This window comes from Penicillium griseofulvum (genome assembly GCF_001561935.1).
Source record: "Penicillium griseofulvum strain PG3 chromosome Unknown contig_89, whole genome shotgun sequence".
Classification (NCBI taxonomy): Eukaryota; Fungi; Ascomycota; class Eurotiomycetes; order Eurotiales; family Aspergillaceae; genus Penicillium; species Penicillium griseofulvum.
The window spans coordinates 470,034-485,798 of NW_024467478.1; the positions used below are offsets into that span (position 1 = coordinate 470,034).

At 48.8% G+C, this 15,765-nt stretch overlaps 7 protein-coding genes across 7 annotated transcripts; 4 read left to right on the top strand and 3 right to left on the bottom strand.

Annotated features, from left to right (window-relative positions):
- Positions 1–612: 612 nt before the first annotated feature.
- PGRI_042260 (sugar porter family MFS transporter) lies at positions 613–2,571 on the top strand (the record flags this gene model as incomplete). Its single annotated transcript, XM_040791939.1, has 8 exons — positions 613–708; positions 769–845; positions 900–1,124; positions 1,171–1,715; positions 1,763–1,770; positions 1,822–2,252; positions 2,307–2,380; positions 2,432–2,571. 8 exons carry the CDS (start codon positions 613–615, stop codon positions 2,569–2,571), a joined length of 1,596 nt encoding a protein of 531 aa, XP_040643849.1.
- Positions 2,572–3,023: 452 nt separating this feature from the next.
- On the bottom strand, positions 3,024–5,084 carry PGRI_042270 (uncharacterized protein; the record flags this gene model as incomplete). Its single annotated transcript, XM_040791940.1, has 2 exons — positions 3,024–4,709; positions 4,758–5,084. 2 exons carry the CDS (start codon positions 5,082–5,084, stop codon positions 3,024–3,026), a joined length of 2,013 nt encoding a protein of 670 aa, XP_040643850.1.
- A 1,024-nt stretch (positions 5,085–6,108) lies between these two features.
- Positions 6,109–6,997, top strand: PGRI_042280 (glycosyltransferase family protein; the record flags this gene model as incomplete). The annotated part of the gene is made up of 2 exons (XM_040791941.1): positions 6,109–6,201; positions 6,257–6,997. The coding sequence occupies 2 exons, from the start codon at positions 6,109–6,111 to the stop codon at positions 6,995–6,997; spliced, it is 834 nt and encodes a 277-aa protein (XP_040643851.1).
- A 511-nt stretch (positions 6,998–7,508) lies between these two features.
- On the top strand, positions 7,509–8,803 carry PGRI_042290 (SDR family NAD(P)-dependent oxidoreductase; the record flags this gene model as incomplete). The annotated part of the gene is made up of 10 exons (XM_040791942.1): positions 7,509–7,558; positions 7,618–7,762; positions 7,834–7,920; positions 7,974–8,036; positions 8,088–8,195; positions 8,284–8,335; positions 8,392–8,480; positions 8,529–8,591; positions 8,655–8,733; positions 8,784–8,803. 10 exons carry the CDS (start codon positions 7,509–7,511, stop codon positions 8,801–8,803), a joined length of 756 nt encoding a protein of 251 aa, XP_040643852.1.
- Positions 8,804–8,885: 82 nt separating this feature from the next.
- On the bottom strand, positions 8,886–10,239 carry PGRI_042300 (methionyl-tRNA formyltransferase; the record flags this gene model as incomplete). Its single annotated transcript, XM_040791943.1, has 4 exons — positions 8,886–9,618; positions 9,677–9,804; positions 9,852–9,922; positions 9,981–10,239. 4 exons carry the CDS (start codon positions 10,237–10,239, stop codon positions 8,886–8,888), a joined length of 1,191 nt encoding a protein of 396 aa, XP_040643853.1.
- A 180-nt stretch (positions 10,240–10,419) lies between these two features.
- On the top strand, positions 10,420–13,025 carry PGRI_042310 (uncharacterized protein; the record flags this gene model as incomplete). Its single annotated transcript, XM_040791944.1, has 4 exons — positions 10,420–10,667; positions 10,725–10,818; positions 10,868–12,127; positions 12,180–13,025. The coding sequence occupies 4 exons, from the start codon at positions 10,420–10,422 to the stop codon at positions 13,023–13,025; spliced, it is 2,448 nt and encodes an 815-aa protein (XP_040643854.1).
- Positions 13,026–13,796: 771 nt separating this feature from the next.
- On the bottom strand, positions 13,797–14,736 carry rho1 (Rho family GTPase RHO1; the record flags this gene model as incomplete). Its single annotated transcript, XM_040791945.1, has 5 exons — positions 13,797–13,961; positions 14,015–14,149; positions 14,241–14,438; positions 14,548–14,575; positions 14,669–14,736. The coding sequence occupies 5 exons, from the start codon at positions 14,734–14,736 to the stop codon at positions 13,797–13,799; spliced, it is 594 nt and encodes a 197-aa protein (XP_040643855.1).
- Between the last annotated feature and the right edge of the window lie 1,029 nt (positions 14,737–15,765).

Below are 15,765 nucleotides of genomic sequence, written 5' to 3' on the forward strand. Positions count from 1 at the left end.
AATACAAACTTGAAACTTTTGATATGACAGGTTTTCCACATTAGGATTAGCTCCAAGTTTGAGTTTCCCCGCAGTCCGGGGTAAGATCAACAGCCAAAACAGCCAAAACATCCCTTACAAGGTTCTCCTCTCGTCGGCTAAAATGTTTTCTCGTATATCTTGCCTCTACTCGGGAAATCAGCCCATATTACCGTCTCATTTTACCCCACGCCTCCCGTGTATGAGAGCTGTACTCGGTATATGAATCAGCCGTGCTGCTTGGACCCTTGCACCAACCCCTAAATATCCTAAACCATGTGAGCAGCTTCCTGCCCGTGTCTCCCTTGCTTCGGATTCGTGGATCTTTTTCTCCATATTTCCTCGCCTTGTTTGGTGTCTCTACATTTTTCCCATAGGTTGCTTGTTAGCCAGCCAAGACAACTGGGCTTGAGATGACACCTCTCATAGGCTTGAGTCGTAGTATTTTTTCCTTCGTCTATACCTATACCAATAGCCGACGGCATGTCTAGTTTAGCTTCGTTGTGAGCTGGTCTCAGAGAATTACTTTTAAGCTGGCCACTCCCCTCCTGGACTGGTTATCATCTTGCTCAACCCCTTTTACTACTACCTAAGATGTCGTGGCTATTAAAGAAGATCGTTCACAATGAGGCGATGAGAGAGGATCCGAAGGAGATCTATGGATGGAGGGTCTTTATGCTTGCCTGTTCGGTAAGTCTCTCTTTAACGATGCCATTGACAGCCCTAGATCACAGAGCTAATGCTTCCCAGGCCTGTTTCGGCGGAATGCTTTTTGGCATGGACACCGGTATTATTAGCGGAGTCCTAACCATGCCAGGATTCAAGAAGTACGTTCTTCCCTCTCTGCTGTCTACCATCTATTCTAACTATCATCAACACAGGACATACCAGCTGGAGAACATCGACAAAGTCGCGGCAGCGAATTTATCAGCCAATATCGTCTCCACACTCCAAGCAGGATGCTTCTTTGGAGCTATGGGTGCTTCCCCAGTAGCCGAGAGATACGGTAGACGAATGGCCCTACTCGGCTCAGCGGTAGTAGCCGTGCTAGGAATTTTGATGCAAACCACAGCCAGCGGCCACATCGAAGTCATGTATATCGGACGGTACATATATCCCCATCTCCAATCCATTCCACACTAACACCAACAGACTCATCACCGGCTTCGGAGTCGGCGCCGCATCCATGATCAACCCCCTCTACGTTTCCGAGAACGCGCCGCGCGCAATCCGCGGCGGTCTAACAGGTCTATACCAGCTCTTCATTACCGCGGGAATCATGCTCGCATTCTGGATCAACTACGGTTCGCTACTACACATCAAGGGCCCCGCAATGTACCTCGTCCCACTGGCACTACAAGGTCTCCCCGCAGTCCTCCTATTCTTCGGCATGTTGATGTGCAACGAGTCACCCCGTTGGTTGGCCAAACAAGACCGGTGGGAAGAAGCCCGCGCAACTCTCTCGAAAGTGCGCAATCTGCCCTCCGACCACCCATACGTGGAAGAAGAATTCCAGGCCATTGCCACGCAATTGGAACAGGAGCGCGCACTTGTCGCTGGTTCCGGCTTCTGGGACTTGATGAAAGAGATGTGGTTTATTCCGGGTAATCGCAAGCGCGCGATTATCTCTGTCGTCTTGATGATTTGCCAACAGATGACTGGAACTAATGCGATTAATTACTACGCGCCCCAGATCTGTATGTTACACTGCTCCCAATTGAGAAACCCAGCTAACAAGTCACAGTCCAAAACGTGAGCTCGCACTTCTAGATCTAAGCCCAATTGATACTAACGCTTCTCCAGCTCGGCGTAACCGGAAACGCAACTAACCTCTTCGCAACTGGTGTCTACGGAATCGTGAAGATGGTCAGCTGTGGCGTGTTCCTGATCTTCGTTGCGGACTCGCTGGGTCGTCGTCGCTCCCTCCTATGGACTTCCGTCGCGCAGGCATTGGCAATGATGTACATCGGATTGTACGTTCGCATTGCGCCGCCCGTTAAGGGCGAACCCGTCATCCCTGCTGGGTATTTTGCGCTAGTTTGTATCTTCCTGTTCGCGGCATTCTTCCAATTCGGATGGGGACCCGTCTGCTGGATTTACGTCTCTGAGATCCCGACTGCCAGACTGCGCTCACTGAATGTTTCATTTGGAGCTGCTACACAGTGGTTGTTCAACTTTGTTGTTGCCAGAGCTGTGCCGAATATGTTGGCTACTGTTGGTGCTAACGGTTATGGGTGAGTTTGGCTGGTGTCTTGGATTGTTGAGTTTGCTGACTTTGGGCTGTGTAGAACATACATTATATTCTCGTGCTTCTGTTTCTCGATGGGTATCTTTGTGTGGTTCTTTATCCCGGAGACAAAGGGTGAGTCGGGTCTTCTGGTAATATGGGGTCTTGTTGCTAACGTGAATATAGGTTTGTCTCTCGAGAAGATGGATGAGCTCTTTGGTGTTACGCAGATGCTTGAGAATAAGAATGCTGATGCGGAGCGAGGCTCTGTTGGTGATCGGGGGGAGAAGTCGTCCCCGGTGCATGTTGAGAAGGTGAATGAGTAGGGTTCTATTTAGTATAGGTCTATGTTGTCAACTGTTTTGAGCGATCAAATTGAAAGAAATATTTATTTTCAGATTATTCACATCATAATTTCATGGATATCATCAAACCCGGGTAGTCCAACCCTCTCGATATGTACCGTCCCAACACGGACCGCTGAACCTGTCAATATGGAACAAATATTCGCCTGCGCTATGAACCCACGACATTCGCTTGAATCAAACTGGGAGAAAGCAAAAACAAAGAAAAAGAGAGAGAAACCGACTGGCTCAATCTACGCCGTGGCGCATCCAGTATGAAAAGTCACGATAGGGCCCAATTCATCGATGAACTGAGAGCCATCTAACCAGCAACAGAAAGGGGAGATAGAATGAACAGTGGTATGCAGAGCAGTCAAAATGAGAGATTGTAAAAAGAACGGAAACATGAAGGCGAAAGCAGACAAAAGATAAGATCATCGGACGTAGTTGGTCTGACGCCGACCAAGCAGTCCACCACGCTGGGTCTGGCTGCGAGTCATGCGGCGAGGAGTAGGATCATCATCTAAGCTCAAACCACCGATGCCTGATCCAAGACCAGTCCGCCGGGGTGAGTAAAAGGGGTTGGAACCCAGACCGCTACTATTCCCATACCGAATGTTGCGGTTAGTGAAATTCGTGGCGGCCGTTGTAGTTGTGGCGATAGTCTCGCTGTCTGAGTCTCGCTCATAATCAGACACGGGGTCGATTTGCTTTAGAGATTCCATAGTGAAACTATGTGGGTTTCTGTTTTGGTTGAAAACGTTCTGATTGGCAGCAGAGAACGAGTTCGCAGTTCGAGTCGAGGTGAACCCATACTGCGGTACGGAAGGTAATGCTGAAGAGAAACTAGAGCCCGCATCGGTATCGCCAAATGAAAGTGGAGGAGCGGATGATTGTGACTCAAATGATCGGTGCACAGGCGGAGTGCTAACTCGGGGTTCAGGTGTGGACATGGTTGAAGATTGACTTCCGCGCCAGTCAAGGGCACCCGATTGACTCTGGTGCGGGGATTGTGGTTGCGGCTGTGGTGATACAGATTCCGAGTACTGCTGGCTTTCTAACCTGGCCTTATTGTAGAAGGAGAATACATTCATAGTCTCCTGTGCCGCCATGAAAACCAGGAGTAGTTTGCCGTAACGATCGAAGTAGTCCCGATTAAGCGAAACTGTGGGCAAATGTGCCCCCATGTGAACAGCGACGCCAAGTTCGGTGATAGAAATCAGGATCTCCATACCATTCCATTGCCCGAGAGGCCTTTTTACCATGGTGATTAAAGCGAAACCCGCAACAAGGCTTGCCGCACCTAGGGCTGCGATCTCCACGTAATTTCCTGGAATCAAAACCTGGTGATTTTGAGAGATTGTCCATGCCGTGATGAAGCTGACTAGCAGACCTAGTCGGAGACACCCGTAGAAGAGATGACTCTGTGTTTCATCGGAATGCGTGGAGCCCTGGTTCTGTGACTGCTGAGACCAGGTAGGTCCTTGGCCAGCATCGGGCTGCAAATTAAAAGCACGGTCAAACAGTGTTTCCAGCCCAGTAGATGTATCGTGGTCACCAGGGGGAAAGAATTTTGGGTCCTTGAACACTGGTTCAGCATCGGCACGCTTTTGCTGCCATTGCCCTTGCTGTTGTGCAGGACTGCGGTGGAACGGATTAGGCTGGATCACTTGCTCAATGGGCTTTGTCGAAGTCTGAGTGCGAAGCTTCCATGCAGGAGGCATCGGGGCTGCTGGGATCTGCCCCTGAAATGGATGAGGACCGTCGAGCACAGACGGCTGATCTCGCCGCGTCACAGTCGGTCGAAGGTTATGAGTAATAGAAGGGGACCAGTCCATGCCATCATTATCTGTAAGATTTGAGGTGAACGTGTGCGACTGCTCAACGGGTGACCGTGGTTGAGGTTGAGCCAATTTGTCAATCGGAAAGCGCTGCTGCAATCCACCCATGCTCGCCTTCGGTGTTCCGCCAGATCTTGTGATTCGTGTCGACACAGGTGACTCAGGAAGCGCAGAAGAAGACGTGTTAGAACATTCGAATTGGGTTTCCCAGCTGTTATCAGACCAATTGACGAGTGGACGGCTAGAGTAGCTGACAATATGTCGGGAGAACAAAACCGACTACCATAGTTAGCGCATGAAAAGTTTAAAGGGGGGAAGCATATTTACGATAATAGTGAAAAGCATCATCACACCATGGAAGGCTGGGACGCGTTTTGGTTCTAACCCACTGGCAGATGGATCCTTGACCACCGCCCAGAAAACACACCGTACCACCATGACGATAAGTTGGGCTTCGTAGTACTCTGCAAGACCACTGAATTTACCAGGCATTCCGTCTATCTTCATGCGCAGCTTTGGATTCCACCAGAGCGAAAGTGCACCTGCGATCAATGCGAGACCGGCAGTTGGTGCTAGATCAGGCGAACATTCGCTGGGAATGCGCTTGTAATGGATAGAATGGTTGACGCACGAGATCACAGAGTTGGGTGTCATTGGAGGTCGTCCGGAGTCGGGTAGATAATCGAAATTTTCCGAGTCCTGGTAGAGGGTGGCTACACTGATCAAGTCCCACGCTAGCTGACCAGCAATACTACCCCAATATGCAAGTGCACCCACAAAAAGAAGCAAGCTTCTCCAGCTCCGATTTCTCGCCTGTCGTGATTCTCGATTTGCTCGACTTTGATCCATCATGCGCCTGAGATGATCTGATTTCGCTTCGTAGCCAGCTTTTCTGATGCGAGATTTCACGATGGGTTCACAAGACTCGCAAACCTGAGGGTATCGGTCCTCCAGACTTTTGCGGAACTGCTCATATCCGCGTTCGTATTCGCTATCGGAAGGATCGTCTGAGGGGGGAAAGTACGAAGCCAGTGAGCTTGTAAATAAATGTTGATTCCGAGTACATTTGGTGCAAAATAACTGGGATCCACTGAAATCAGTTGATTCAAAGGGTGTGTCTGATGCGCCAGGCGCGTAGGTTTCGGCGTTGGTGACCACAGCTGGTGGGTCTGTGATTTCTCCTTTCTTTTCAGAAACAGTTAATATAGTTTGAGTTTCCAGGGAAGAATGAAGCTACCTCGTCAAAGAAGTTATCAGCCTCACAATGTTCACAGTGGAAATTGCGAACAGGCCCACGATGAGAGTGAGCGGACCGCTTCCCACAATAAAAGCAGGTCAAACGCTTAGAAAATAGAGAAGCCATGACATAGTAACATATGGAAAAAAAAAAACACAAGTGGAAGCGTTAGTGTAAACAAGGGAGATGATTCCGGATGCCAAAGGGAAAATAAAACGGAGTCGAGCTTGCACGTGCGGGGGGAGGTCTCCAATTTTATCGATCTGCACCTTAGGGCAACTTTACTTTATTGCCCATTGTTATTGACATTCTAATTCTATTTCCATTCACTCTATTCATTGCATTTATTGCATTCATTCTCTATTATTCTTCACTCTTTATGATAATGACACACTAAAATCCTCTTACCAAACTCTTGACACCGTACAACAACGGTTCAAGATGTCGTTCTCTCCTACTTCTTTATCCTTCTGGAAACTGCTCATCTGGTGTTTCGCCCCGGCGATTATTACACTTGGGGCCTGCATCCTTCTCGTGAGTGCCCTTTACCCATACCATTGAATCAATCTAACCTGTTTTTCTCTCCTAGGTTCTACTTATCTCCCTCGCGATCTCCCAGAATGCAATTCCCTCCAAATGCCGCCCAAGGGGATCTCCTACCCATCTACTAGTAGTCCTTGGAAGCGGTGGCCATACAGCTGAGATGCTCTACATGCTTGATCGCATGAAATTCGACCCTCAAATCTGCACGTATCGGACATACCTGGTGAGCTCGGGAGATAACTTTAGCGCAGAGAAAGCCAAGAAGTTTGAGGCTCAACGTGTACGGAATTCTCAGAGCCATACCCATAGCAACAACTATACCATTGTCACAGTGCCACGTGCCCGACGAGTCCATCAGTCCTACCTCACCGCGCCATTCTCTACGCTTCAATGCTTCTGGGCTTGTCTCAATGTTCTTCGTGGGGATCACCCGGACCAAAAGCTGCCAAAAGAATACACCACGCCTTACCCTGATTTGATCCTCACAAATGGCCCCGCTACAGCAGTCTGTGTTGTTGTGGGCGCGAAACTCATCCGTTTCTTTCTATATTTGGCCAACATATTTGCCTTATGTCCGATTCTGCGACCAGTCTTCGAGATTGCATCGACCCCAACGCTGCGCACTATTTACGTTGAATCATGGGCCCGGGTGAGCTCGCTCAGTACCTCTGGTGTCCTGCTGTTGCCCCTAGTCGACCGCTTTCTCGTGCAATGGCCTGCCCAGGCAGGGCGGCGGGCTTGGTGGGGGATGAAGAAAACAGAATATGCTGGATGGCTTGTGATTTAACCGTGCTTTACACCGGCTTGGTCTGTGTTAACCGGATTGATCTGTGTTGACAGTATTGCTGATGATTTGGTAGTTACAGATATCACGGGAATACATTGTTCTCATCATGTAGGTACCTAGGTAAGCAATGAATCTATTAAGCCAAACGTGAGATCTATTTCTGCACTGATCCCCTTTCCAACTATTAAGGGATTTATATACTGGAAGAAAACCCTGAATTCGACTTCTCTAATAAGTTTCAAGGTCATCCTACTAAGTATTGGCCTTTTTAGAAGTCTTTCTAGAAGCAAATATTCCCTTAGATATCCTTTTTATAGATATTCGTTCCATGTATTACTATAGTTTTAAGGTATAAGCTTAAAAGTACTTTTACACTCTTTGTTATCTACACCGAGCACGCCGACACTACCCCGCATCGGGCAAATCCCTCGGCTCTTTTTCACCTTTTAAGGTCTCTTATTTCTCTTATTTCTCAAGCAATCATTCGCAAAACAGCTCAATTCTACCCATCATGCCCTACTCTTTGTCAGGTCGCAATGTTTTGGTCACCGGTGGCTCTCGGTAGGAACCTTCTTCAATCAGAGAACTACTCTGTTCAAAAAGCTAATCTCACTTAACAGAGGGCTAGGTGCACTTACTGTCGAGAAATTCGCTTCTGAGGGAAGTAATGTTGCTATCAACTATATGTCCAGCAAGGAAGATGCGGATAAGCTTGCCTCGGACATTGCAACCAAATATGGAGTAAAGACTGTGATCGTTCAGGGCGTAAGGCACTCAAATCCCATATATACCTAACTACAGTTCAGCCGCTGACATGATCTTGCATCTGAAAACAGGACGCTGGAGTCAAAGACGACTGTGTCAATGCTGTCAAAACCACAATCGAGAAGCTGGGTGGCTTGGATATCATTGTCTCGAATGCCGTGAGTTATACAATCAATCTCAAGATGGATATAAAATGCTGAAATATGAGAAGGGATGGACAAAAATGACCAATTTTGCCGATCTTGATGCTATGGACGATGATGACTGGGATAAGGTACCGAATGTCCCCTCTAGGGTGGAAGTTTTTGGCTGACTATTGAGCTAGTGTTGGTCGGTTAATGTCAAGAGCAGCCTTCACCTGTTCAAGGCAGCTTTGCCCACATTCAATGCGAATCCCGAAGGTGGTGTTTTCCTCATCACATCCTCGATTGCGGTAAGCTACCAAAACATGCCGAATGAAGGGCATTAAACTGTCCATTACCATGGAACAGTTGAAATACTAATTGCATGATCTTTTTTAGGGCGCCACGCCAAGTGGCAGCAGCTTGCCTTACGCCGTTTCGAAGGCAGCATGTATGCTATCGTTCCTAGAAATCACGCTGGTTAATTACTGACTCTGTATCACACAGCTATCCATCTCATGAAGTGCCTTGCTAAGAGCCAAGGCCCGAAAATCCGCGTCAATGCTATTCTTCCGGGTCTGTTGCTCACTGAATGGGTAAGTAGCACAAGCTCGACGCATTGATGAATACTGAAAATTTCCCAGGGTCAGCGCTTCCCAGCCGACAAGATCGAGGGCTGGACAAATGCGACAGTCCTCAAGCGAGCGGTGAGCAATTCTCGTCTCCCTTAACTTACGAAATGACTTGTATGCTAATGAATCCGGCTATAGCCCGAGGTGGAAGACTGCGCGGACATGTTTATTACATTGGCCAAGAATGCTTCTATAACCGGCCAAGCGGTTCAAATCGGTATTAGTCTCGAGTCCAGCGGAATGAGTTGCAACTGACAATTCTTTTAGATTCTGGCTTCGTCATCTGATATAAATGGGCAAAGGAAATCTTTTGGTCAGAACAGATATTATAGTACATAGAACATTATAGTACATAGACTCCGCCATACTTTATACAAGAGAGTTGCGGAAGGGAGTCAGTTCCAACCCTTCATATTGAAATGCTCGGTCACCAAACATGCGAGCTTTGATAGCTGCTCGCAGACCCTCTGCGTCTTGTTCGCCTTCCACTTTCATTCGGTTGATGCGCAAAACCTTGCCATCCACAGTAAAAACGTATAGCTGCCGCGACTTCTTCGGCTCAACAGGGTGAGGGGCATTTGTAAACGGCAGACCTGGGAGGATTGAGAATGAATCACATCCCTTAGGCGGGTCAACCTCCTCGATATCTGTAAAAATGACTCGTTTTTGGTGGAATGACAGAGGTCCATCTACGGGGTTGCTTGCACAAAGGGCCTTGCTCCAGAGAGGTCCAATCACTCGGTTGCGTCTGTTGATATCTGCCAAGGTCCAGTCTGCCCAGTGGATGTGCCGGTCCTCTGGTTTGATTTTAGGGGCGTGTTTCAACTTTCCTGTATGTTCAGTACCAACGGGTTCAATAGGAGGGACAAATAGTCCCTTGTCAATACTTTCCACGAGCATTTGCGCTCCTTTAGGTGCGACGAAATCCACCAACTCGGGGACAGTGCAGGATTCCGGATTGGGGATGTCGAAACCGGGAGGCGGTGTTTGTGATATTATCGCCCCGTGATCAAAGTGTTTTGAATGCAAGGTCTGAACTGTCACGCCAGTAGTGGTCTGACCCGCGAGAAGAGTATGATGAAGCGGTGCAGGACCACGGAAGCTAATCAGTCAGGTCAATTGTCTTGCTCCTTAATCCTAAATTGATAACAATCACATACTTTGGTAGTAATGAGGGGTGCACATTCAAGCCTCCATACTTGGCGCCATTCAATATGCGCGGCGGAACAAAAAGTCCGAATGACACAGCAATCACCAAGTTTATGTTACCGTTCGGGGAGGTTGGGGGCTAACACAGTTAGCTAAGATATCAATTGGGTTGAGTTTTGGCATTACCGTCCATCCAGTGAAAGTATCAATCTCATGGATTGGAAGGGAGAGAGCAGATGCGGCAGCCTTCAGCGGAACTATGAGAAATTGAATTAGAAAACACAGCCATTCAAGGAAGCGCAAAGTGAAGCTAACCTTCCCGAATTTGCCTCAGCCCTCTTCCAACTCTCTTTCCTGGTCTACAGACGACATCAATGGAGGAAATACGCTCTGGTTGCTTCAAATGATAAGCATGGAGAGCTTTCAAGTGTGCGATACTGAATTCATCAGAGCCGCAAAAGAGAATGCGCAGCGGATCGTGGGTCTTGGTAGCATATGACCTAAAGACAAGCCCTCGGAGGATCAACGGCCTTTTGCAGAGACGTAGGCTCCCTGGGCCTGGAATAATCCACATGATTCTGGTGGATAATTACTAGAAGTTGGAAAGGACAAAGTTGAAGCTCCCATAGTAGCTTATCGATAAACCACGTGATGTCAACATCCACCCCGGATCCCACTCGGATGCATTTGTCTTTCAACCATTACTCTGCTGTCGTGTGTCCGGTGCGACCTGCGGACGCCATCCAACGATGCAATGTCTGAAAGCGATCATGATTCGGTGATTCCAGCCCAACTTTCGTACCTTGCCATCTACAACCCGACCCTCGGACCTACCGACGAGACGATAGCGGATCAGATCGTATTCTACACTTCGAGAACGAGCTATGCACGGCGCGTCAATGGCTCCACAGCTGAAGGCGAAGCAAACAAATGCCTTGACGATGAAGGGAATGACAGGTTGCGCCAGATAGGTCTGGCGCAGGGCATTGTCAACTTTGCTAGGTCGGCATCCCCGCAGACCCCGCAAATGCAGATAGTCTAATCATGTTTGGTTTACAGTAACTTCTCGGCTGGAAAGACCCTGGAATATGTTGAAACAGAAAAATCGCGGGTTGTTCTGCTTGAGTTGGAGAAGGACTGGTGGATTGTTGCCGTAAGTGGTTGAGATAACGGCACAGAGCAAACAGCTTATGTTAAGCCAGTCTATCGACCTGACTCGACTGCCTGTCGATCCTGCCCAGAGATCCTCTGGAACATCCGACTCTTCGGCATTTCATTATTCGTCGCGAGAGATGGCACCGCCGCCTCTACTGATCCAGCAATTACGGCGTGCCCATTCGGAATTCCTCCTGCACCATGACTTCAACTTGGACAATATCCTTCATCAAGTCGGTCGATCCACATTTTGTCTATTCCTTGAGCGTTTTTGGGAGAATTTTGCGTGGAATTGGGAACTTCTGTTGACCGGAAACCCAATTGTCGATATCTATAATGGCATCAAACTCTCTGCGGGAGGAGAGCTGGGGATCGGCGTTGGGGAGGAAGAGTGGGGCAGTGGGGAAAGAGAAGTGCTTGAAGATTTCGTGACAAGAACAGATGGGTTGGTAGACTTGGTTGTCTCCAGGTTTGGTGATCCGCCCCCACAGTTCGGGGGGTCCCCAGCTTTGGCGGAGTCAAATGACCAAAGCCGATGGCTTGGGGCAGATGATGATCCTCGACCATCCGATGGCGTGATATTTACTGGTGTTGGTGCTCTTGCTCGGCACTCATTGTCACAAGTGTCACATTGGATGGAATGCATTTATCGGTTTGGGGATGCTGCGTATGGAGTTGGGCGGGACCCGACCTCGCTGCGTCGCCGCAAACCACGAAAACAGCGTGGAAGGCAAATTTCGGAAGATGCCCAGCCCTCCACGCCGGATCACAATTTTAAGCCAGGTATACCTCGTCCGCTTATAACGGCAGCACTACCGTCAGCCCCAGAAATGGTTGAGGAGAATCGAGCAGGAACAACAAATGAGGCATCCCCACCTCGCACCGAGCACAAGAGCGAGATTCCAGGATTTCCAACAGAAGCGGTCATAAAGTACCTCACTCTTGGCTACGGGTCCTCTTGGAGTTTCTCTCCAAAGTCGACATCTACGCTGTCCGAAAGTTCTACTCCAATGCGAGATGAATCCAATTTAAACATCACAACCCCGAGGAATCAGCCCATTAGTGAATTACAATCGCCACAGGCCGGCGAAAAACACCGAAACAGCAGGAGGAACAGTCCTTCGGGTCATTTCGTTCTTGGACCTCGTGATGATCTTGAAAAATTGGATGATTTAGAAGAGGGAAGCCCAGAACCCGAATTCGAGAACGGCAAACCCAAGACTCGGATAGTGCATAGAACTCTACATGTCCACCTGGCAGATGGGTCAGATACTACTCCGACAAAGCTCCGGGTCGTGATATATGTGGTATGTGCGTTCCCTATTCCATGCAAGTCAGCTCACTAACATACCATCCCAGCATCAACCATTCATGTTTACATTCCTATTTGATCCTCAAGCACCAACATTATCATCCCCATCACTATACTCAAGCATGCACCACCAACTCGGTCCTCTTCAAAAACCCCTTCTATCATCAACATCCCCAACAATGGCAGCCTCTCGAATCGCCATGTCCGACACCTCCCCGGACCCCAGTAAACGGTTCTCCACCCGAACACAGCCAGTTTACGATCTGGTCTACGATCCATCTAACTTAACCATCCGCTCCTCCATCCCCAACATCCCCAGCATGAGCACCACATCCTCATCTACCCAACCCACCAACTTTACAGCCCACTCCCCATCCCCCTCTCCCTTCCCCTCCCCATCATCAACCCCCCCACCACCCTGGTCCCGCGTCGAAAGTCTAGCAATTCACCACCGCCTCTTATCAACACACACAGACACGCGCTCCCGCCCACAAGAGCTTGAACGCACAAGCAAAACCCAGCGCGGGTGGTGGGTCGTCTGGGTCCGCATCCCACACACAACCCAAACTCCAACAGCGCTGTCTACCACTTCTTCATCCGTCGCCCTCTCATCTATAACTAACAGCAATGACTTCCCCGTAAATCAGTCCCAAGCACACCCTCCTCCACCGCCTCAGGAGGCCTTCCTCGTTCGCAAAGCGAGTGACTATATCTCCCCAGCAAGTCATGGCCGGGTCAGCAATAGCGCCCGCTTCTTCCGTGATCTAGGCGGTGCTTCTTCCGGATTGACGGGGCCTTCCCGTGCTGCGGATATGGCGCCGTCAAAGCTGGTCGAAGGGCTTGGGATGGACGCCAGGCGGTATATTGAGGGACTGCTGAGTTTGAATAAGTAGTTGAGATGAGGCTTGGAGTGAAGTGGAGTGTGGAGTGGGGTTTCTTCCACGCGTCTATGTATATAAATTTGCCACTATAAAGCACAATGATTGAACATTATAATACTCTGATTGGAATATTTACATTACGGACACTTACGCAGACAGGATTACGCATGGGGTCCACATATTAGATGGAAATAGACAGTACCATGCATAAGCTGTAACATAAAAACAAATGTAGTAAAGGAGGGAGAGAAAACAATAAAAGCCGAATCAAGCTCTTCGCGTATGGGGAGATAACCGCAGGGGACAAGAATCTATGACACAGGGGGAACTCGACCAGGGAAGGCGAGTCACGACGTTGACCAAATTGCACAACCGGTGCTACACTGAATGGCTTCCCCTCTTCATCTCCTTCCAATTCTGAGTTCCTTTTTTCGGTGTTTTTCGGTTTATAATTGCGACCTCAACGCGGTTTGGCATTTGAAGATTCACGGCGTCGGAACGAGAGGAAAAGAAAAAGAAAAGCCCACAGGGTTATGATGAAGACAACGCCTCCCTAGACAAATTCTGCAAATAAAGGCAAAAAGAAAAACACAAGGTCGACCAGCTGAATTGTGGGGGAAACCCTCCACGATTCGGGTGCCCGGATTCGATATTATCCACAATTTCGCATGCAGGCCATGAAGCCCTCCTCCTTTCCGAGAATTAACGTCACCAATTGTTTTTGTGGAGGCTCTCATACATATGATCTCTGCTCGAGCCACACCACCTCAACAATTGATTAGTTTAGAGAATCATGCAAGAACCCTTCTTGCGGCCTCCCTTGCCCTTGACGGCCTTCAGGAGAGCAGCGCGAGTGGCAGCCTCGAAGACTTCACGCACACCCTCGTTGGTGCGGGCCGAGCACTCGAGGTACTTGTAGGCACCGATCTTCTTGCGGACTTCCTCGCCCTATAGTTATACATTAGTTTATGATGGATTCACCATGAAGTCAAAAATCGTACCTGTTCTTGCGAAACGGGGCGCTGGGAGGTCTTGGCAAGTTCATCGATAGTCTTGCGGTCGTCGCGAAGATCCTTCTTACAGCCGACAAGGATAATAGGGAGACCCTGGCAGAAGTGCAGAACCTCGGAGATCCACTATCGTAGAGCGTCAGCATATTTGGTCCAGTTCGCATCCAAACGTTTCTTCGCTTCGGGATGTGCGATCGATTAGAGATGAGACACTCACCTTCTCCTGGACGTTGTCAAGCGAATCGGGCGAGTCCACGGCGAAACAGATGAGAATCACATGTGAGTCGGGGTATGAAAGAGGACGGAGACGGTCGTAATCTTCCTGGCCAGCAGTATCCCAAAGAGCGAGCTCGACGTGCTTGTTATCAACCTCGACATCGGCGACGTAGTTCTCGAAGACTGTGGGGACGTAGACCTGACGGAAACAAAGTCAGATTATCCTTCATTATTCTTGTCCGGCGTAGATTTCTGGGGAAAGCAAGGTGGTTTCGGGTCGTAGTTTTCGAGGATGGATGGCATCTTACCTCGGGGAAGGTACCCTTGGAGAAAACACTGTGGACTTCAGTCAGGCCGCCGAACCAAAAGTAAATTCAGAGGTTGTGGGGAGGAAGCGCCCTCAATAAGGAAGTCACTTTCGGTACTCACATGAGCAGGCAGGTCTTACCGCAGGCACCATCGCCGACGATGACGAGCTTGCGACGGATCTCGGCCATCTTGATAAGGAACACGTCAGTATAGGGGCAAATAAGCAGGGAGGGACAGGGAGCCCCGCAAGTCCCGGAATTTCAAATATAAAGAATTTCTACAGGCATGAGGGGGTGACATAGGCAGACGATCAAGTAGAAAGGGCCAAGTCAGGCGCTCCCGAGGAGGGGGGGAGAAGGAAAAGGGTGATCCCATACAGTGTTCAAAGGCGCAACGGTGTAGATTTAATGCAGTAAATCAGCTAGTGCAAGCAGCAATAGCTCTAGAGAAATGAGGAAGATGGAGTAGGTATTTCCGATGGGAAGCGATGAAAAAAAGACGATGGAATGATGATTTGGAGGTGGAGGAGAGAAAGATAGAAGACCAGGCCAGACAACGGAGGGCGGTGGCAGTATACGGGTATTTGTTGTTGCTTGGTGTATCGGGTATTGTGGCTTTCCCCCTGGAGTGTAAAGGTCTAGAAGAAGTATCAACTTGCGTATGTGACCAGCTTAACGGTACCTCAATTCAAGTACGGGAATACATTTGTACAGCTTTTGGTATTGGTATGCATAAGTACGTTACCTCTTTTACTCTAGCACTCTATATGAGCACAACACACACCCATACCCCCTGAGTTTCAGGCTGCCTTATTTTTTTTACATACTGTGGCTTGTACCTTTCTTCCCCTTTTCCAAGGTTAAGAGACAAAAAGAGAACATTATGGGTACACAGCCCTAGATATGTGTGGCTGAGGCTACGAAAAAACCCCCATCGGCCCACTTTGTAGAGCACAGCCACCCGTGGCTATGGAGTTTATTATATCCAGCAAAGTGTGATGTGAGTCCTCTTCGTGTCCCAGATCTCAATATACTCTAGCTTTTACGAGTGATTTGCTTCTCTTTGGCTTGAAAGTCCATTCAATCACCCAGAACCTTGGGGAAACCCCAAGGTACCTATCTAGCAATATTCACGTGAAAAAATAATGGGCTACTATGACAATTTCTTACCTCCACGTCCTACAATTTCACATACAATGTACCACCCTACTGGGATGT